General features: G+C 42.7%; 3 protein-coding genes across 3 annotated transcripts; 2 read left to right on the top strand and 1 right to left on the bottom strand.

Moving 5' to 3' along the window:
- The first annotated feature begins 3,866 nt into the window (after nt 1-3,866).
- On the top strand, nt 3,867-5,559 carry LOC308113502 (E3 ubiquitin/ISG15 ligase TRIM25-like). The gene is made up of 2 exons (XM_080469856.1): nt 3,867-5,220; nt 5,349-5,559. The coding sequence occupies exons 1-2, from the start codon at nt 3,874-3,876 to the stop codon at nt 5,430-5,432; spliced, it is 1,431 nt and encodes a 476-aa protein (XP_080325982.1). The 5' UTR covers nt 3,867-3,873; the 3' UTR covers nt 5,433-5,559.
- Nucleotides 5,560-6,904: 1,345 nt separating this feature from the next.
- LOC308120949 (VPS35 endosomal protein-sorting factor-like) lies at nt 6,905-10,336 on the bottom strand (the record flags this gene model as incomplete). Its single annotated transcript, XM_080481911.1, has 4 exons — nt 6,905-7,100; nt 8,395-8,544; nt 9,697-9,703; nt 10,332-10,336. 4 exons carry the CDS (start codon nt 10,334-10,336, stop codon nt 7,002-7,004), a joined length of 261 nt encoding a protein of 86 aa, XP_080338037.1. The 3' UTR covers nt 6,905-7,001.
- A 2,522-nt stretch (nt 10,337-12,858) lies between these two features.
- On the top strand, nt 12,859-15,455 carry LOC308113494 (tripartite motif-containing protein 16-like). The gene has a single exon (XM_080469845.1). The coding sequence runs from the start codon at nt 12,890-12,892 to the stop codon at nt 14,564-14,566; it is 1,677 nt and encodes a 558-aa protein (XP_080325971.1). The 5' UTR covers nt 12,859-12,889; the 3' UTR covers nt 14,567-15,455.
- Nucleotides 15,456-21,084: the final 5,629 nt, after the last annotated feature.

Genomic DNA, 21,084 nt, shown 5'->3' with positions numbered 1-21,084 from the left:
CTCAGGTCCTGGAGGGCCAAGCCCTGCATGTTTTCCATGTCTCCCTTCTTCAACACACGTGAATGTCATGATGGTGCCATCACCGAGTTCAACAGAACGCCTGATAACGAGCTGCTCACTGCAATCAGCTGTGTTGAAGCAGGGAGACATGGAGAACATGCAGAGCTCGCCCTCCCCAGGAACTGAGTTTGACACCCCTGCCTTAAGAAGTAGGAGCAGTATTGTCATACCTCTGTTTGTGTCGTATCTGGTGACCAATGGCACTTCTGTGTGTATTGATAAGCAGACTGTATCATCACGTGCTGAACAGAATCAGAGTGTTTGCCTCTGCAACAATTCACTAACCAAGTAAATAAAGTACAACAGTGAAGAGTTTGAGAATGTCTGGGAAAAAAACCTAAACCGTCTCCTGTTTGTTTATTCCCATCATGTTGTGTGTTTCTATCGCTGCTACCTGCAGCTTTACAACACCAGAAATATTAATAGGAGCCCCCGGAACTGTGAGCAGTTACAGCAAAGAGGCATCTTCTGCATCCAGGTGGGAAGATCTTAAGATGTTGGGAAGAATCACAGCAGGTAAAAGTGATAAACATGAAGGCCTCATGTCATGTTTAGGTTATTAAGTCTGTAAGATGAACTGAAGTAAAACAAGTTTTATGTACAGAGTACTTTATATACAATAAAATGCAGCACAAAGTGCAAATTGAACACATCACGTCCGTTCTTCAGTTGCTTCACCGGCTCTCCATCTCAGCAACAATGAGTCAGAGAAATCAACTTTATTAATGATCCAACTTCGTTGAATGTTCGTGCAGCTCGCCATTGTTAGTCTTTATAGCATATTGCATGTGTTTGTGGTTTTATTACAAAAATAAACAACTACGATTCTTCAGAGTGCAGGGGAATTGGCAGCCTTTTATCATCTTGGATATTAAGTGACATTTAAATCCTATAACGGCCCTTGGGTTGAAAGAACAAGACGCTGGAGTCTCGACTGATGCTTCTCAATGCCCCTTTTATTTCGCAGTTGAGCATAGCTGAGCACCGTGAAAACTACAAGACAATACAAAATACAAGTGATTTAATTAAAAATTCTCATACAGTGCAAACAATTCATAAACATACTTTATTTAACCATTTCAATTTTGTAAAACCAGACACAAGTAACTGTCAATCTTTAATATTGTACCATTCATTAAACCTTAATATTAAATAAATAAACGGAGTAAATAAATGCAACAACTGTATTTAAAGATGAGACAACACAACCCGCTTCACCTGCAGTAAGAGGTCAAATAAGATACTGCATTACGTACCTCATTCCGCGCACCAAGGGCGTTAGAAAAAAGGAGTCTTTCATAGTGTAGGGGACTTGTCTTGGACTTGTAGATGCACCACTATTTGAAAGCGCCACGACTTGTAGACGCACCACTTTCACGAATCACGCTGCCTCTGAGCGCACTGCTCTTGTTTGACAGCTCGCTCTGACAGCTCGATCTGAAGGCTCGCGCTGGCTGCTCCTCCCATTACTTTCCATACCAGGAAAAAACGCCGCTCGACACCCCCTTTATTCTGCCTGCACAGGTAAGAGTGCCGCTGGGTCCTCAACCCCATGCAGTTTAGGCGCTCCGACAAGGAATCCTGATGCCCAGTGGAAGCTACAGGTAACTGCAGGGATGAGTTGTCTCAAACACACAAAATCAATTGTCCAAATAACACCCAATACGAAAACAGTGCCCACGACTCCCAACAAGGGAGCCGAGGGTCAGTCACACTGACATTCCGTCAGAATTTGGACTCCAGGTACAGGAAACCCGATGGCGAGCCACCTAAGGATCCATTGAACTGTGTGTGAGTCCTGAAAAGCAAACCCCCTTTTTCTGGAGGTTCTGTGGGTTCATCAAAACCTGGTATTGATCCACACTTCTCTGCAACCTGCAGCGGTCTGGGAAACACAGGATTCATGCATGAAGGAAAAGAGACAATTGATTGTTCAGTCGTTTGCTGAATTAGTTTGAGTTGTGATTTTCATATTTTTTTTTTTTTTCAATCATACATGAAATGCAAAATGGTGTTAAATGAACTATGGTTGTAATTTCTGTGCAAAAACTGAAATGGTTAATAATTGAAACGAACCTTAATCAACTGGAATTAGAATTTTGGAACTAAAGAAATGAACTAAAATTCCAAATAAACCATGAGTTAACTCGAATAATAAAAAGGGAAAGACAAACCTTGAATTTAAATAACCTAATCCAAGTGCAACTAGTATCTCAAAGCCCTAAAGGGCTATTCCTCTAAAAAAGGGAAGTGGAACTTGTTCATTGTATGTCAACTGTCTGTTAATTACATGTCAACTGTTGTTAATTGTATGTCAACTGTTTCTGTTTTAATTTTATAAACTTAAGCTGGCAAAAATTAAAATTATTCTCTGGTCTGTGGTCATTGAAGTATGTGGTACTCATTACTGCTCCAGTAGTCGAACCTAGCACTGACCCTAGTACTGACTTAGGCACTGTAATGACTCCAGAAGTGTTACAAAGCTCATTACAAAAATGATTATTATCAATGGAAAGATGTGGCTGAGCACCAGAACCAGAGAGGAAACACGATCAAATCCATGGGGGCCCTCAGTAACAGAACCCCGGACCACCCGGGGGCCAAACAAGAAGCCTGGTCAGACCCGTGCAGGGGAAGAGCCCAGACCGCCAGAAGGCCATGGCAGGACCAGGACCTCCCACCTCACCAGGGCAGAGCGGACCCCGAGCCAGCGTCACCCGGGACAGAACCAGGAGCCCCCTCCCCGGTGCAGGGGGCTCCGACTGAGGAAACACTGGAGTCCAAAGAAAAGTCCAGCACAATAAACCAAAATATTACCAATGTTGTCAAAGGTGTCACTGGAAATAATGTGAGAATGTAAAAACAGTTTGTAAAAAGATCAAATAAATGAGGACCATGCCAAAAAGTAAGAACAAAAATAAATACCGGTAATTTGAAACTATGAAATGACTAAACAGCTCAATTGGATAAAAATGAGTCAAAGAGCATTTGGAATACTGAATATTAAGGCTGTTAATATAATGTAAACATGTTACAAGGTTTGCCCAGTAGAGGGCGACCTTCCCTAATGTTACCTACTGAAAGCTACGTTCAGAGTTAGAAACACAGAAGAAGCTGGACTCTAGAAATGTTCTTGTACCTTGTTCACTAAGATAAGTAAAGAGGGAACGTAAGTTTGAGATGTTGTGCAGTTATTTCAGCCACGAAGCAACAGAGCACAAATCAATGAAAACTGCCAAAATAAGCAAAGCAAAAAAAACCAACTAATTATTTAAAAAATGTCATTTAACCAGCTCAAACAAAATGTACAATATGAAAACAAGCTTTGTTTTAAATGCTTGTAGTTCTAAATCGTAGAGATGATCCTTTATAAATAACCTAACAGACATCCATCCATCTTCTATACAGCTTTATCCAGTTCAGGGTCGCAGGGTGCTGCAGCTGAGTCTTTGAACTGAAAACTAAAAATCTACAACTTGATCAGCTTCATCTTTAATTAAAAAAAAAGATTTTGGAATTGATTGAGCAATATCATTTATGTCATGTATTGTTACTGTGAAGTTATATACATGTTTGTTCTGTGTAATTACATGATTCAATCCAGACTGAAGTTAAACTAATGAGCTCCACCCCTCCACATAGAACCTTGTTCCCTCCCCTTCAGATCTCTTTGGAAGGCGGAACCATCAGAGGTGGGGAGCAGCAGCTGATAGGCTCCAGGTATTGAACAAACACATGACGTGGAGATCACTTCTCAAAGCAGTTTCTCTTGTCAGGAAGTGAAACTAACAGTCGGAGCCACAGAGAGGAGAAATGGCGCAGAAAGGAGTTGAGCTGGACAGAGAGAGCTTCTCTTGTTCCATCTGTCTGGATCTCCTGAAGGAGCCGGTGACTATTCCCTGTGGACACAGCTACTGCATGAAGTGTATTCAAAGCTGCTGGGGTGACGAGGATGAGGAGAAAGTCCACAGCTGCCCTCAGTGCAGGCAGACGTTCCCAGCCAGGCCTGTCCTGGTGAAAAGCACCATGTTGGCAGCTTTAGTGGAGGAGCTGAAGAGGAGCGGACTTCAAGCTGCTCCTGCTGATCACTGCTATGCTGGAGCTGAAGATGTGGCCTGTGACGTCTGCACTGGAAGGAAACTGAAAGCTTCCAAGTCCTGTTTGGTGTGTGTGGCCTCTTTCTGTGAGCAGCACCTTCAGCCTCATTATGATGCAGCTGCATTCAAGAAGCACAAGCTGGTGGATCCCTCCAAGAAGCTGCAGGAGAACATGTGCTCTCGTCACGATGAGGTGATGAAGATGTTCTGCCGCACTGATCAGCAGTGTATCTGTTTTCTCTGCTCCGTGGACGAACACAAAGGCCACGACATCGTGTCAGCTGCAGCAGAAAGGAGGGAGAGGCAGAGGGGGCTGGAGGAGAGTCGACAGATCATCCAGCAGAGGATCCAGGACGCAGAGAAAGACGTGAAGCTGCTGGAACAGGAGGTGAAGAACCTGGACGTCTCTGCTGATCAGACAGTGGAGGACTGTGAGAAGATCTTCAGCCAGCTGATCCGTCTCATCCAGGAGAGAAGCAGAGATGTGGAGCAGCAGGTCAGATCCCAGCAGCAAACACAGGCGAGTCGAGTGCGAGAGCTTCAGGAGAAGCTGGAGCAGGAGATCGCTGAGCTGAAGAGGAAAGACGAGCAGCTGGAGCAGCTGGAACACACAGAGGACCACAAGCACTTCCTGCTCAGCTTCCCCTCACTGTCTGCTCTCAGTCAGTCCACACACTCCTCCAGCTTCCAGACGGCTCCTCTCAGATACTTTGAGGACGTGACAGCAGCTGTGTCAGAAGTCCCAAAGAAACTACAGGACGTCCTGAGTGAGACGTGGACAAACATCTCACTGAGAGTGACTGAAGTGGATGTTTTACCGCCTCAACCAGAGCCAACGACCAGAGCTGCTTTCCTCAAATACTCTCGTGAACTCACACTGGATCCAAACACAGCAAACACCCAGCTGCTACTGTCAGAGGGAAACAGAAAAGTCACATTCATGGATAATGAACAGCCTTATTCTCAACATCCAGACAGATTCACTTTATATTTTCAGGTTCTGAGTAGAGAGAGTCTGACTGGACGTTGTTACTGGGAGGTGGAGAGGAGAGGAGACATTGGTGTAGCAGTCTCATACAAAAATATCAGCAGAGAAGGCTGGGGTAAAACTTTATTTGGTTATAATGACAAATCATGGGCTTTACTTTGTTTTGACAGCGGCTCTAGTTTTTATCACAACAACGCTAAAACTCCAGTGTCAGGCCGTCCTTCCTCCAGAGTGGGAGTGTACCTGGATCACACAGCAGGTATTCTGTCCTTCTACAGCGTCTCTGAAACCATGACTCTCCTCCACAGAGTCCAGACCACATTCACTCAGCCGCTCCTCGCTGGAGTCCGGATTGATCCTTGGTTCTCCTCTGCAGAGTTCATGAGACTGAAATAGACTGAGGCCACAACAGGTGCAGTGATTTGCTTTTATTTTGTAGTTTTCTTTCTACACTGCACACAGATCAGGTGTCAATCAAACAGCCATCATCAACACTTGTTCATCTTTTCTTCTTCTGCTGATGTTTGTTTCTGCTGCTTCTCCACACTGAAGTTGTCTCTCACAGCTTTGTCACAGAAACATGAACAGAGATTCATTTCTTTGTGTTTTAGAAACTTTTCATCAAGTCTGGATGCAAAGAGGGTTTTTGTTTTGAGTTGTGATGTTGTTTGATGCAGATAAACTCCAGAGGAGGCGTCACGTTGGTGCAGTGTGGAGCTCTGTTGTTAAAGTTTGAATCCGCTTTTGTTTCGTCAGTCATCTTGTGTGAGGTGTAATCTGTTAATCTGAAAGCAGCAACATGTACAAATGGGGGAATAGTTGGTCATTTTCATAGTTTTATTTCTTTATTTGAAACTACAATTATTTATATTTTGATGCAGGTAGTAGATTTTTGTTGTGATCTCTGGATGATTTGGATTCTGGTTTGTTTTCATGACATTTGCATGTGATCATTTCTTTGATTTATATCTTGAAGTGTGTCTGTGTTTTCCCTCGGCTGTAGTGTGTGTGTGTGTGTGTGTGTGTGTGTGTGTGTGTGTGTGTGTGTGTGTGTGTGTGTGTGTGTGTGTGTGTGTGTGTGTGTGTGAGAGACTCGGGGTGAGGGATTAACATAATTGTTTGAAAAATGTATTATTGAATATAATTTTCATAAACTTGTTCAGAGAGAAACTGATTAGTCTTTTTATAAAGGTTAATAAATGTGATTTGTAAATCTTTGGAATCATTTCCTAAAAGTCCAATAAGGAAGGTCTGATGATAGTTGATGAAATGTACTTTTCTGTACTGATTGATCAAACACTGATTGAATAAAAAAGTGTTTCCAGACCGTTGACTTTTTAACATTAGTCTATATATTGTTGTTGTTTAGACAGAAAACATGAAGGAATGTTTGAAGAGTGAAGAAAATGACCAGAAGCTTGAATTCCATTAATCAAAAAGCACTTAGTTGTTATTTAATCTTTCAGCTCATTTAATGTGAGAAAGCAATGACGTTTTCTTGGTTGAGCCATAAAGCTTCTTCTCTTTTCTCCTGAAACACACAAGGACAAACCCTCGACTCGGAGTTTCATAAAACTAGTTTGAAAAGATTGACTCTCCAACAACTTCAAACAATTCTTAGTTTCTTTAATCAAAGTTTATTTCTTGACCAGAATGAAAGGGACTGGAAACGGTTTCAAAATGCTTCAATGTTGAACAAAATCAGCCGTTTTGTGGCTGCAATTAGTTTATTATTCATCACAATCTCAACTAAGTGTGTGAATCTGTCAAACCTAAAAGGGCTCTGAAACATTTCTTCAAGATAATTTGTGTTTTTATGGACACGACATTTCTCCAAACGGCCAGACGGCCGGTGTTCAGGTGCGGGACTGTAGCGCCAGCCTCTGGACTGTGTCCGACAGGTGAGCCGTGTCAGGCTGCTGAGCCTGATGCTTGATGGACTCCAGAGTCCGAACCTGAAGCACAAAGAGACCAGAACACCGTCGGTCCACAGTCAAAGAGATCAGGCTTCAGCAGCGAGTCAAATACATTGAAAACGTTCTCCTGCAGATTGAAAGCAACGAGGCAGTCGTATGAAACACTCTGGATGTGGATTTATACGGGAAAACTGATTCAACTCAACAGAAGTCCTGAGAAGATCTGGGACATGGTGTGTTGAGCTGCAGTGTCTGGTGTCCTCAGTCGGTTGGGAGAGAAATAAACATCTCCACTAAACTACAATACAGTGGAAATCTCACATTTTTCATATGATTTAACCCTCGAGAGCTCACCAGTCCATCGCAGGCAAACACGGAGCAATCTCATCCGTCTAAGTTCATCAGATTTCATCAACTTCTTCCTAAAAGTCAGTTGTTTCACTGTTTGACTTAAGACTGCAGATGTTTAGCTCAGATTGCCCGTCTTTCCTGGCGCAAGACATCAAGGAACTGTTCCAGCCGGATTTCTTTTCGTTCACAAGAAAGCGTGTTTCTTCAAATGGAAATAACCTCCAGCTGTATGAATCAATAATAATGGCGCAGATAAATGAAGAGTAAAGTAAAACAGCCACCATTTGTGGCTTTCACTGCATATTATGGTGCGAAAGAGTTTTATCTTCTCTTATTTAGACACCAATTATCAAAAATTATCTTGTTACTAAAAGGGCAAACCTTCTAAACCCAGCATGGAAAAACACTGCTCAAAATTGCAAAAATTGCTTCAAATCCATGAGAAAATGTGGAAAGTGAGGAACACTTAAAAAGGCTCAAAATGGTTCAAACAGTTGAAAATCCTGCTTTGAAAAAGCAGTCACATCTACTAAAAACTATTAAAAGTTGAAAAAGATGAACATGTTTTGTGGATTTTATTTGGTGGAAAGTGACAAAAAGTACTTTTCAAAAGCATGTCACACCCAAATATCACACAACATACAAAACATAAAGATCCAAATAAAAGAAACTGGTGTCGTCAGAAAGCTCAAAAAATGTTTGTTTGTTGGAGAATTGAACTTTTTGAAAGGAAAACTTGAACTGAACTCTCCTCACTTCTGCTCTTTTGTTTGGTTGCATTTTGTGAACTGTTCTTAAAACATAGCGATTCATTAATGAGACCTGGAGCCCCCTGCAGCGACTCAACAGCACTACCGGATGTGGGGAAAAAGGTTGCCATTACAGGACCAGACCGACGTGTGGAGAGGACGGTACTTTCTGGACTATAAGTGAGGTAAGCATGGCTGAGCTGCTGGACAGAAGAAGTGAAACACCAACTCACAGACATCGGAGTCTCGCAGTGTCCGTGTTTGTGGCTGAGGTTCCACAAGTTGACGACCAGCTGGCTCAGCTTGTTGTTCCTCAGCTCACCGTGAGCCAGCAGGACGCCGAACAAGGAGAAGGCCAAGGCGCTTTGGCGCCGTGTGCTTTGCTGCAGGACGGAGGGGAAAACATGCAAAGGACTCAAAGAAGCACAGTTTCACTGCATAGCTGAAGAATTGACCCATCAAATCTGGATCACATGTTGGTGTGTAAGATTCTATCCTGCGAGTATAAAATACCAGCAGAAGTTTGGTTTCAACATGTAACTGCTGACTAAATATTCTAGGCAGTGAAACAAACAGACTTTATAAGCTTCAGGAACATATTGAATTGTATCTGAGATATAGAAGAAGAGGTAGGATCAAATAAGCTTTGCTTCTTCCTTCCTTTGACTGGTGAGCCCTTAGGACAGGGGTGTCCAACTCAGGTCCTGGAGGGCCAAGCCCTGCATGTTTTCCATGTCTCCCTTCTTCAACACACGTGAATGTCATGATGGTGCCATCACCGAGTTCAACAGAACGCCTGATAACGAGCTGCTCACTGCAATCAGCTGTGTTGAAGCAGGGAGACATGGAGAACATGCAGGGCTCGCCCTCCCCAGGAACTGAGTTTGACACCCCTGCCTTAAGAAGTAGGAGCAGTATTGTCATACCTCTGTTTGTGTCGTATCTGGTGACCAATGGCACTTCTGTGTGTATTGATAAGCAGACTGTATCATCACGTGCTGAACAGAATCAGAGTGTTTGCCTCTGCAACAATTCACTAACCGAGTAAATAAAGTACAACAGTGAAGAGTTTGAGAATGTCTGGGAAAAAAACCTAAACCGTCTCCTGTTTGTTTATTACCATCATGTTGTGTGTTTCTATCGCTGCTACCTGCAGCTTTACAACACCAGGAATATTAATAGGAGCCCCCGGAACTGTGAGCAGTTACAGCAAAGAGGCATCTTCTGCATCCAGGTGGGAAGATCTTAAGATGTTGGGAAGAATCACAGCAGGTAAAAGTGATAAACATGAAGGCCTCATGTCATGTTTAGGTTATTAAGTCTGTAAGATGAACTGAAGTAAAACAAGTTTTATGTACAGAGTACTTTATATACAATAAAATGCAGCACAAAGTGCACACACACCTACCACCATAAAAATCGGATTATAAAGACAAATACTGGCAAAGTTAACAAAGCTCATTGGCGGCACTCACCTTTTCCTCCTCCAGATTAAACTTCTATTAAAAAGGCCCCGACATTCAGAACAGAGCTGCCTGGATCCTGATGACAGCAAATATGAACACATCACATCCGTTCTTCAGTTGCTTCACCGGCTCTCCATCTCAGCAACAATGAGTCAGAGAAATCAACTTTATTAATGATCCAACTTCGTTGAATGTTTGTGCAGCTCGCCATTGTTAGTCTTTATAGCATATTGCATGTGTTTGTGGTTTTATTACAAAAATAAACAACTACGATTCTTCAGAGTGCAGGGGAATTGGTAGCCTTTTATCATCTTGGATATTAAGTGACATTTAAATCCTATAACGGCCCTTGGGTTAAAAGAACAAGACGCTGGAGTCTCGACTGATGCTTCTCAATGCCCCTTTTATTTCGCAGTTGAGCATAGCTGAGCACCGTGAAAACTACAAGACAATACAAAATACAAGTTATTTAATTAAAAATTCTCATACAGTGCAAACAATTCATAAACATACTTTATTTAACCATTTCAATTTTGTAAAACCAGACACAAGTAACTGTCAATCTTTAATATTGTACCATTCATTAAACCTTAATATTAAATAAATAAACGGAGTAAATAAATGCAACAACTGTATTTAAAGATGAGACAACACAACCCGCTTCACCTGCAGTAAGAGGTCAAATAAGATACTGCATTACGTACCTCATTCCGCGCACCAAGGGCGTTAGAAAAAAGGAGTCTTTCATAGTGTAGGGGACTTGTCTTGGACTTGTAGATGCACCACTATTTGAAAGCGCCACGACTTGTAGATGCACCACTTTCACGAATCACGCTGCCTCTGAGCGCACTGCTCTTGTTTGACAGCTCGCTCTGACAGCTCGATCTGAAGGCTCGCGCTGGCTGCTCCTCCCATTACTTTCCATACCAGGAAAAAACGCCGCTCGACACCCCCTTTATTCTGCCTGCACAGGTAAGAGTGCCGCTGGGTCCTCAACCCCATGCAGTTTAGGCGCTCCGACAAGGAATCCTGATGCCCAGTGGAAGCTACAGGTAACTGCAGGGATGAGTTGTCTCAAACACACAAAATCAATTGTCCAAATAACATCCAATACGAAAACAGTGCCCACGACTCCCAACAAGGGAGCCGAGGGTCAGTCACACTGACATTCCGTCAGAATTTGGACTCCAGGTACAGGAAACCCGATGGCGAGCCACCTAAGGATCCATTGAACTGTGTGTGAGTCCTGAAAAGCAAACCCCCTTTTTCTGGAGGTTCTGTGGGTTCATCAAAACCTGGTATTTCTCCACACTTCTCTGCAACCTGCAGCGGTCTGGGAAACACAGGATTCATGCATGAAGGAAAAGAGACAATTGATTGTTCAGTCGTTTGCTGAATTAGTTTGAGTTGTGATTTTCATAGTTGTTTTTTTTTCAATCATACATGAAATGCAAAATGGTGTTAAATGAACTATGGTTGTAATTTCTGTGCAAAAACTGAAATGGTTAATAATTGAAACGAACCTTAATCAACTGGAATTAGAATTTTGGAACTAAAGAAATGAACTAAAATTCCAAATAAACCATGAGTTAACTCGAATAATAAAAAGGGAAAGACAAACCTTGAATTTAAATAACCTAATCCAAGTGCAACTAGTATCTCAAAGCCCTAAAGGGCTATTCCTCTAAAAAAGGGAAGTGGAACTTGTTCATTGTATGTCAACTGTCTGTTAATTACATGTCAACTGTTGTTAATTGTATGTCAACTGTTTCTGTTTTAATTTTATAAACTTAAGCCGGCAAAAATTAAAATTATTCTCTGGTCTGTGGTCATTGAAGTATGTGGTACTCATTACTGCTAAAGTAGTCGAACCTAGCACTGACCCTAGTACTGACTTAGGCACTGTAATGACTCCAGAAGTGTTACAAAGCTCATTACAAAAATGATTATTATCAATGGAAAGATGTGGCTGAGCACCAGAACCAGAGAGGAAACACGATCAAATCCATGGGGGCCCTCAGTAACAGAACCCCGGACCACCCGGGGGCCAAACAAGAAGCCTGGTCAGACCCGTGCAGGGGAAGAGCCCAGACCGCCAGAAGGCCATGGCAGGACCAGGACCTCCCACCTCACCAGGGCAGAGCGGACCCCGAGCCAGCGTCACCCGGGACAGAACCAGGAGCCCCCTCCCCGGTGCAGGGGGCTCCGACTGAGGAAACACTGGAGTCCAAAGAAAAGTCCAGCACAATAAACCAAAATATTACCAATGTTGTCAAAGGTGTCACTGGAAATAATGTGAGAATGTAAAAACAGTTTGTAAAAAGATCAAATAAATGAGGACCATGCCAAAAAGTAAGAACAAAAATAAATACCGGTAGTTTGAAACTATGAAATGACTAAACAGCTCAACTGGATAAAAATGAGTCAAAGAGCATGTGGAATACTGAATATTAAGGCTGTTAATATAATGTAAACATGTTACAAGGTTTGCCCAGTAGAGGGCGACCTTCCCTAATGTTACCTACTGAAAGCTACGTTCAGAGTTAGAAACACAGAAGAAGCTGGACTCTAGAAATGTTCTTGTACCTTGTTCACTAAGATAAGTAAAGAGGGAACGTAAGTTTGAGATGTTGTGCAGTTATTTCAGCCACGAAGCAACAGAGCACAAATCAATGAAAACTGCCAAAATAAGCAAAGCAAAAAAAAAACAGTTAATTATTTAAACAATGTCATTTAAGCAGCTCAAACAAAATGTACAATATGTAAACAAGCTTTGTTTTAAATGCTTGTAGTTCTAAATCATAGAGATAATCCTTTATAAATAACCTAACAGACATCCATCCATCTTCTATACAGCTTTATCCAGTTCAGGGTCGCAGGGTGCTGCAGCTGAGTTTTTGAACTGAAAACTAAAAATCTACAACTTGATCAGCTTCATCTTTAATTAAAAAAAAAAGAGTTTTGAATTGATTGAGCAATATCATTTATATCATGTATTGTTACTGTGAAGTTATATACATGTTTGTTCTGTGTAATTACATGATTCAATCCAGACTGAAGTTAAACTAATGAGCTCCACCCCTCCACATAGAACCTTGTTCCCTCCCCTTCAGATCTCTTTGGAAGGCGGAACCATCAGAGGTGGGGAGCAGCAGCTGATAGGCTCCAGGCATTGAACAAACACATGACGTGGAGATCACTTCTCAAAGCAGTTTCTCTTGTCAGGAAGTGAAACTAACAGTCGGAGCCACAGAGAGGAGAAATGGCGCAGAAAGGAGTTGAGCTGGACAGAGAGAGCTTCTCTTGTTCCATCTGTCTGGATCTCCTGAAGGAGCCGGTGGCTATTCCCTGTGGACACAGCTACTGCATGAAGTGTATTCAAAGCTGCTGGGGTGACGAGGATGAGGAGAAAGTCCACAGCTGCCCTCAGTGCAGGCAGACGTTCCCAGCCAGGCCTGTCCTGGTGAAAAACACCATGTTGGCAGTTTTAGTGGAGGAGCTGAAGAGGAGCGGACTTCAAGCTGCTCCTGCTGATCACTGCTATGCTGGAGCTGAAGATGTGGCCTGTGACGTCTGCACTGGAAGGAAACTGAAAGCTTCCAAGTCCTGTTTGGTGTGTGTGGCCTCTTTCTGTGAGCAGCACCTTCAGCCTCATTATGATGCAGCTGCATTCAAGAAGCACAAGCTGGTGGATCCCTCCAAGAAGCTGCAGGAGAACATGTGCTCTCGTCACGATGAGGTGATGAAGATGTTCTGCCGCACTGATCAGCAGTGTATCTGTTTTCTCTGCTCCGTGGACGAACACAAAGGCCACGACATCGTGTCAGCTGCAGCAGAAAGGAGGGAGAGGCAGAGGGGGCTGGAGGAGAGTCGACAGATCATCCAGCAGAGGATCCAGGACGCAGAGAAAGACGTGAAGCTGCTGGAACAGGAGGTGAAGAACCTGGACGTCTCTGCTGATCAGACAGTGGAGGACTGTGAGAAGATCTTCAGCCAGCTGATCCGTCTCATCCGGGAGAGAAGCAGAGATGTGGAGCAGCAGGTCAGATCCCAGCAGCAAACACAGGCGAGTCGAGTGCGAGAGCTTCAGGAGAAGCTGGAGCAGGAGATCGCTGAGCTGAAGAGGAAAGACGAGCAGCTGGAGCAGCTGGAACACACAGAGGACCACAAGCACTTCCTGCTCAGCTTCCCCTCACTGTCTGCTCTCAGTCAGTCCACACACTCCTCCAGCTTCCAGACGGCTCCTCTCAGATACTTTGAGGACGTGACAGCAGCTGTGTCAGAAGTCCCAAAGAAACTACAGGACGTCCTGAGTGAGACGTGGACAAACATCTCACTGAGAGTGACTGAAGTGGATGTTTTACTGCCTCAACCAGAGCCAACGACCAGAGCTGCTTTCCTCAAATACTCTCGTGAACTCACACTGGATCCAAACACAGTAAACACCTGGCTGCTACTGTCAGAGGGAAACAGAAAAGTCACATTAATGAAGAATGAACAGCCTTCTTCTCAACATCCAGACAGATTCACTTTATATTATCAGGTTCTGAGTAGAGAGAGTCTGACTGGACGTTGTTACTGGGAGGTGGAGAGGAGAGGAGACATTAGTGTAGCAGTCTCATACAAAAATATCAGCAGAGAAGGCAGGGCTGAAAGTTCATTTGGTTATAATGACAAATCATGGGCTTTACTTTGTTCTGACAGCAGCTCTAGTTTTTATCACAACAATGCTGAAACTCCAGTGTCAGGCCGTCCTTCCTCCAGAGTGGGAGTGTACCTGGATCACACAGCAGGTATTCTGTCCTTCTACAGCGTCTCTGAAACCATGACTCTCCTCCACAGAGTCCAGACCACATTCACTCAGCCGCTCCTCGCTGGAGTCCGGATTGATGATTGGTTCTTCTCTGGAAGCAGTGCAGAGTTCATGAGACTGAAATAGACTGAGGTCACAACAGGTGCAGTGATTTGCTTTTATTTTGTAGTTTTCTTTCTACACTGCACACAGATCAGGTGTCAATCAAACAGCCATCATCAACACTTGTTCATCTTTTCTTCTTCTGCTGATGTTTGTTTCTGCAGCTTCTCCACACTGAAGTTGTCTCTCACAGCTTTGTCACAGAAACATGAACAGAGATTCATTTCTTTGTGTTTTAGAAACTTTTCATCAAGTCTGGATGCAAAGAGGGTTTTTGTTTTGAGTTGTGATGTTGTTTGATGCAGATAAACTCCAGAGGAGGCGTCACGTTGGTGCAGTGTGGAGCTCTGTTGTTAAAGTTTGAATCCGCTTTTGTTTTGTCAGTCATCTTGTGTGAGGTGTAATCTGTTAATCTGAAAGCAGCAACATGTACAAATGGGGGAATAGTTGGTCATTTTCATAGTTTTATTTCTTTATTTGAAACTACAATTATTTCTATTTTGATGCAGGTAGTAGATTTTTGTTGTGATCTCTGGATGATTTGGATTCTTGTTTGTTTTCATGACATTTGCATGTGATCATGTCTTTGATTTATATCTTGTAGTGTGTCTGTGTTTTCCCTCGGCTGTAGTGTGTGTGTGTGTGTGTGTGTGTGTGTGTGTGTGTGTGTGTGTGAGAGACTCGGGGTGAGGGATTAACATAATTGTTTGAAAAATGAATTATTGAATATAATTTTCATAAACTTGTTCAGAGAGAACCTGATTAGTCTTTTTATAAAGGTTAATAAATGTGATTTGTAAATCTTTGGAATCATTTCCTAAAAGTCCAATAAGGAAGGTCTGATGATAGTTGATGAAATGTACTTTTCTGTACTGATTGATCAAACACTGATTGAATAAAAAAGTGTTTCCAGACCGTTGACTTTTTAACATTAGTCTATATATTGTTGTTGTTTAGACAGAAAACATGAAGGAATGTTTGAAGAGTGAAGAAAATGACCAGAAGCTTGAATTCCATTAATCAAAAAGCACTTAGTTGTTATTTAATCTTTCAGCTCATTTGATGTGAGAAAGCAATGACGTTTTCTTGGTTGAGCCATAAAGCTTCTTCTCTTTTCTCCTGAAACACACAAGGACAAACCCTCGACTCGGAGTTTCATAAAACTAGTTTGAAAAGATTGACTCTCCAACAACTTCAAACAATTCTTAGTTTCTTTAATCAAAGTTTATTTCTTGACCAGAATGAAAGGGACTGGAAACGGTTTCAAAATGCTTCAATGTTGAACAAAATCAGCCGTTTTGTGGCTGCAATTAGTTTATTATTCATCACAATCTCAACTAAGTGTGTGAATCTGTCAAACCTAAAAGGGCTCTGAAACATTTCTTCAAGATAATTTGTGTTTTTATGGACACGACATTTCTCCAAACGGCCAGACGGCCGGTGTTCAGGTGCGGGACTGTAGCGCCAGCCTCTGGACTGTGTCCGACAGGTGAGCCGTGTCAGGCTGCTGAGCCTGATGCTTGATGGACTCCAGAGTCCGAACCTGAAGCACAAAGAGACCAGAACACCGTCGGTCCACAGTCAAAGAGATCAGGCTTCAGCAGCGAGTCAAATACATTGAAAACGTTCTCCTGCAGATTGAAAGCAACGAGGCAGTCGTATGAAACACTCTGGATGTGGATTTATACGGGAAAACTGATTCAACTCAACAGAAGTCCTGAGAAGATCTGGGACATGGTGTGTTGAGCTGCAGTGTCTGGTGTCCTCAGTCGGTTGGGAGAGAAATAAACATCTCCACTAAACTACAATACAGTGGAAATCTCACATTTTTCATATGATTTAACCCTCGAGAGCTCACCAGTCCATCGCAGGCAAACACGGAGCAATCTCATCCGTCTAAGTTCATCAGATTTCATCAACTTCTTCCTAAAAGTCAGTTGTTTCACTGTTTGACTTAAGACTGCAGATGTTTAGCTCAGATTGCCCGTCTTTCCTGGCGCAAGACATCAAGGAACTGTTCCAGCCGGATTTATTTTCGTTCACAAGAAAGCGTGTTTCTTCAAATGGAAATAACCTCCAGCTGTATGAATCAATAATAATGGCGCAGATAAATGAAGAGTAAAGTAAAACAGCCACCATTTGTGGCTTTCACTGCATATTATGGTGCGAAAGAGTTTTATCTTTTCTTATTTAGACACCAATTATCAAAAATTATCTTGTCACTAAAAGGGCAAACCTTCTAAACCCAGCATGGAAAAACACTGCTCAAAATTGCAAAAATTGCTTCAAATCCATGAGAAAATGTGGAAAGTGAGGAACACTTAAAAAGGCTCAAAATGGTTCAAACAGTTGAAAATCCTGCTTTGAAAAAGCAGTCACATCTACTAAAAACTATTAAAAGTCTAAAAAGATGAACATGTTTTGTGGATTTTATTTGGTGGAAAGTGACAAAAAGTTCTTTTCAAAAGCATGTCACACCCAAATATCACACAACATACAAAACATAAAGATCCAAATAAAAGAAACTGGTGTCGTCAGAAAGCTCAAAAAATGTTTGTTTGTTGGAGAATTGAACTTTTAGAAAGGAAAACTTGAACTGAATTCTCCTGACTTCTGCTCTTTTGTTTGGTTGCTGTTACACCTCGAGGAGGGACGGAACATACCTTGAAGGACACAGGGAAACGGTTGGATTTTTACCATTTTTATTTAAATTTCTTTTAATACGCTTGTTGGTTTTCAATTTAAAAAAAAGTGTTGAACCTGAAAAGCAAGCGGGTTATGTAAAAACTAGAACCCGACAAAACCCCATTACCAACCCGTGTCCTAAACTAACAAAATATCAAAAGAACAAGTACCTGGTGGGCTGGCAAAAACAAACAAACAAACAGGTGCGGTACCGGGCCAACCCTGTACAGGGCCGTAGGAGCCGGTACCAACACCCAATCTAACAAACGAAAACCCCAACCTACTTTTGAAGGATGAACAAAAACGAAAACAGGACCACCAGTCCCACCAGGGAAAAAGGATCTGCGCTAACCCCCACATACAACGAAGGCGGAAGAGCCGAAGAGGGCAGCCGCCTGGCTGCGTGTTCGAATGGGAGTGATCGAGAGAGAGGAGCCCCCAACCCCTTAGACACTGCCTATTTATAGCTTTAACGAATCTTACAAAAATAATAACTATCAACAAATACTGAAATAATCCCTCAAGAAAACCAACAAGGGGATATAGAGATAAATTTACTTCCCGCCGAAAAATATTACTTTATATATATATATATATATAACTAAATAAATTGACCTCTCAACGCAAGTAGAATAATAATACAAAAAACCTTGACTAATTCCTAACACCCCCACCCAGTGTCACTGAATAAGTATGAATATTGGCCGTAAGAAACCAAAAAAAACGGCCACATTCAATTTATTCAGAGCGTGATCACAAGATTAAATTGTTGTAAGCGCAATGACCAATTCATCAGCCTTCGGTTCTTATTGCGCATCCGATCAAGAAACACCAGAGGATTGTGGTCCGTCTAAATGACCACAGGTACACTTGAACCACCGACGTAAACCTCAAAATGTTCCAAGGCCATGATCAAAGCCAGCGCTTCTTTCTCAATGGTGGAATACCACCGCTGGTGCCGATCCATCTTCTTTGAAAAGAACGAAACAGGATGTTCGACGCCATCACAGTCATCCTGCAGGAGCACGGCACCTACGCCCAAGTCACATGCGTCCACAGCAACCTTAAAGGGCCGGTCAAAACAAGGTGCAGCAAGCACAGGGGCGGTAACAAGCAGCATCTTGGTCTGGTCAAAGGCATATTGACAGGCCTGAGTCCAACAGAAGTCAACTTTTGGGCTGAGAAGGTCAGTTAAAGGAGCCGCCACCGCTGAAAAGTTCTTGCAGAAGCCACGGTAATAACCGATCATAGCCAAGTAACGGCGGAGCTCCGTACGATTAGTAGGCGGCGGAATTGCTAAAATCGCCTCAACCTTCACCTGAACCGGTCGCACCTGACCTCCCCCCACCTGTTTCCCCAAGTCAGTGACAGTCGCCTTGCCAAACTCACACTTCGAGAGGTTCACAGTCAGGTTGGCCTCCCGCAGCCGCTGGAAGACTCCGCCCAAATGCTCCAAATGCTCCACCCAAGATGACGAGCAGATCACTACATCGTCCAGGTAGGCTTCACAAAAAGGCAAACCAGACAACACCGCATTCATAAGCCTTTGAAAAGTAGCTGGCGCGTTGCACATGCCAAAAGCCATCACATTGTACTGAAGGAAGTCATCGGGTGTGACAAACGCAGATATTTCTTTGGCGCGCTCTGTCAAACAGACCCAAGAGATGCCAGTGGGGAAAACCAAGATGGCGGTGTTGCGTGCGCCGCCATATTTATTTCTTGGTCACCGCCATCTTGAAATGGTGCTATGCGGAAGCATGGACGGAAATGACGCAAAATGACGCGCCGGAAGTGACGTATGTAGAAGCCGACCCACAGGATGTGACGAAATGGACTTAACGTGAAGGAAGATACGTACAGGAAAGCCGACCCACTGGAAGTGACGTGCGGACCAAACATGCAGGAAGTTACGTAGACGACACGCAAATGCCGGAAGTGACGTGGTGAGACCCACTCGACCTAAATTAAATCGGCGCACATTTGTTTTTTCGTCTTTGGATTCTTCACACGTGTACTCGAAGCTCAACAGAGTAAAGGATTTTCTTCTGTTAAGGTAAACAATTGCTTTCTTGTCTATGTAGAACATATCAGCCTGCACTAATAAGAATGAAATGGTAGCTGTAGTTATATCAGTATTAATGAGAGTAGGAATAGTTTTATAGTTTTGTTAGGAGCAATGCACGTAAGATCAGCTCGAATGTTTATGTTGCTCTTTCGATCTTTGTTCCATGTGTTGGTTTATTAAAAACCTGTTTTATTACCACAAGAAAACTTGCTGAAGTAAATGTGGGTTGAAAAGCTGTTTGTTGAAATGAAAAGAAATGGCAAAAGGACCTTCTCACTCCTTCAACAGCATCACTCAGGCTGCCAGCATGGAGCCAGACTCTGCTCAGCCTTGTTGGCTTTTAGTTTGAACTAACAACATGTAACACACATGAACCATCACTCATCCACCTACATATCTACTGATAAAAAGATCACACCTAATCCATCTGATTCCTCAGCCTCTGCCTCGTGAAATGATGTTAGAGTATTGCTTTGTCTTCAGCCATTGGTTCATTGTGTGTGTGTGTGTGTTGTGTGTGTGTGTGTGTGTGTGTGTGTGTGTGTGTGTGTGTGTGTGTGTGTGTGTAGGATTCAGATAATTCATATTACGGTTTTTTTTCTCTGATTCTTTATTTACAAGACATAAAGGAAATGATTTTTTTTTTTTTTATTATTTTTTTGCAGGATTTTATATCTACATGTTTACATTCTGGAATGGGTGGAGAATGGGTGGAGGTCACAGTTTGCAGAGGCTGGCTTCATGTCCATTGTGCTGGAAAATCCACAAATTTTCCCAAAGCATCATTCAGCTGTGGATGCAACCCCCAAAAAGAGAGTACAGGTACTCCAATAGTTGGTTCAGTAGTTCAATAGATGCATGTGGTATGGCAGAAATGAGTGAAACACCTGGCTGACATATTTAGCTGCACTCCTTTATGTTGAATAGAACAGTTTGATGATCATGTTGTGAAAGCAACATGTCAGCTGATTCAACAGTGTGCTGATTCCTTTTGTTAAATGACAGGAACAAATAAACTCCAGTAGTTTTGACTTTAATCAAAGTGTAAATGTCACAGTTGGTGCTGCTTTTTATCTCATTTTAACTCATTTTATTTTTCTGCAGGATCATTGAGGTGTTGAAGGGGGGTGGTCCTGACTGTATTCTCCAGAGAGCTGATCAAGGTGAGTGAAACTAACTGTGCTGTTAGTGGTTCTATTCTCTAGTGCTGCTATATGTTCTCTCTTTGCTCTTTGTCTTCAGATCTTACATGATGATCTCATGGAGTCGAGGGTCTGTTCAGACAGAATAAACCTCTGGAAGATGTCGTCAGCATCACTTTCCCTGAAGCAGCAGCTCAAACTGAGGAGGTTTCCTTTCAGTGACCAGCAGGTAAGAAAACATCTCATCAGTCAACTTTGAGAGTTTTTACATAACATAAGCTTGATTTGTTTACTTTTATTCCTCTGTATTGCAGCAGATCTCGGAGATGCTGAAGGAGATGGAGGAAGTCACAGGAATCCAGAAGGAGGACCAGAGACTCATCCGATACGTTTTGATGTTTTGCTCCCTGAAGTAAGATGACCAATGGAATGGAGGACATCATAGAAGTAGAGTGCTCAATATATTGAGTTTTTGGAAAGCTATCTACATACACCTTGTCAATGTTTTTCAGATCATCAACATCCTGATGGCCGAAGGTCCTACAAGGCTTGAGGCAGAGGTCATCATAGCCAGAGGGAGAAAGTTCTAACATGTTCTCACAGGGGAACCAACCGTACATGATGAACAAGAGTCTGAACGCATCCGGTGA

Source organism: Lipophrys pholis, assembly GCF_963383615.2.
Source record: "Lipophrys pholis genome assembly, chromosome: 1".
Classification (NCBI taxonomy): domain Eukaryota; kingdom Metazoa; phylum Chordata; class Actinopteri; order Blenniiformes; family Blenniidae; genus Lipophrys; species Lipophrys pholis.
The sequence above is the reverse complement of the archived record's forward strand: the minus strand, read 5'-3'. Positions and strand labels throughout refer to the sequence as shown.

Excerpts from the sequence above, each read along its gene's own strand:
- LOC308113502 (XM_080469856.1), top strand. The coding sequence starts at position 3,874 with ATGGCGCAGAAAGGAGTTGAGCTGGACAGAGAGAGCTTCTCTTGTTCC. Across the intron at positions 5,221-5,348 it reads AGAGGAGAGGAGACATTGGT|TCCAGTGTCAGGCCGTCCTT; the intron begins GTAGCAGTCTCA and ends CAACGCTAAAAC.
- LOC308113494 (XM_080469845.1), top strand. The coding sequence starts at position 12,890 with ATGGCGCAGAAAGGAGTTGAGCTGGACAGAGAGAGCTTCTCTTGTTCC.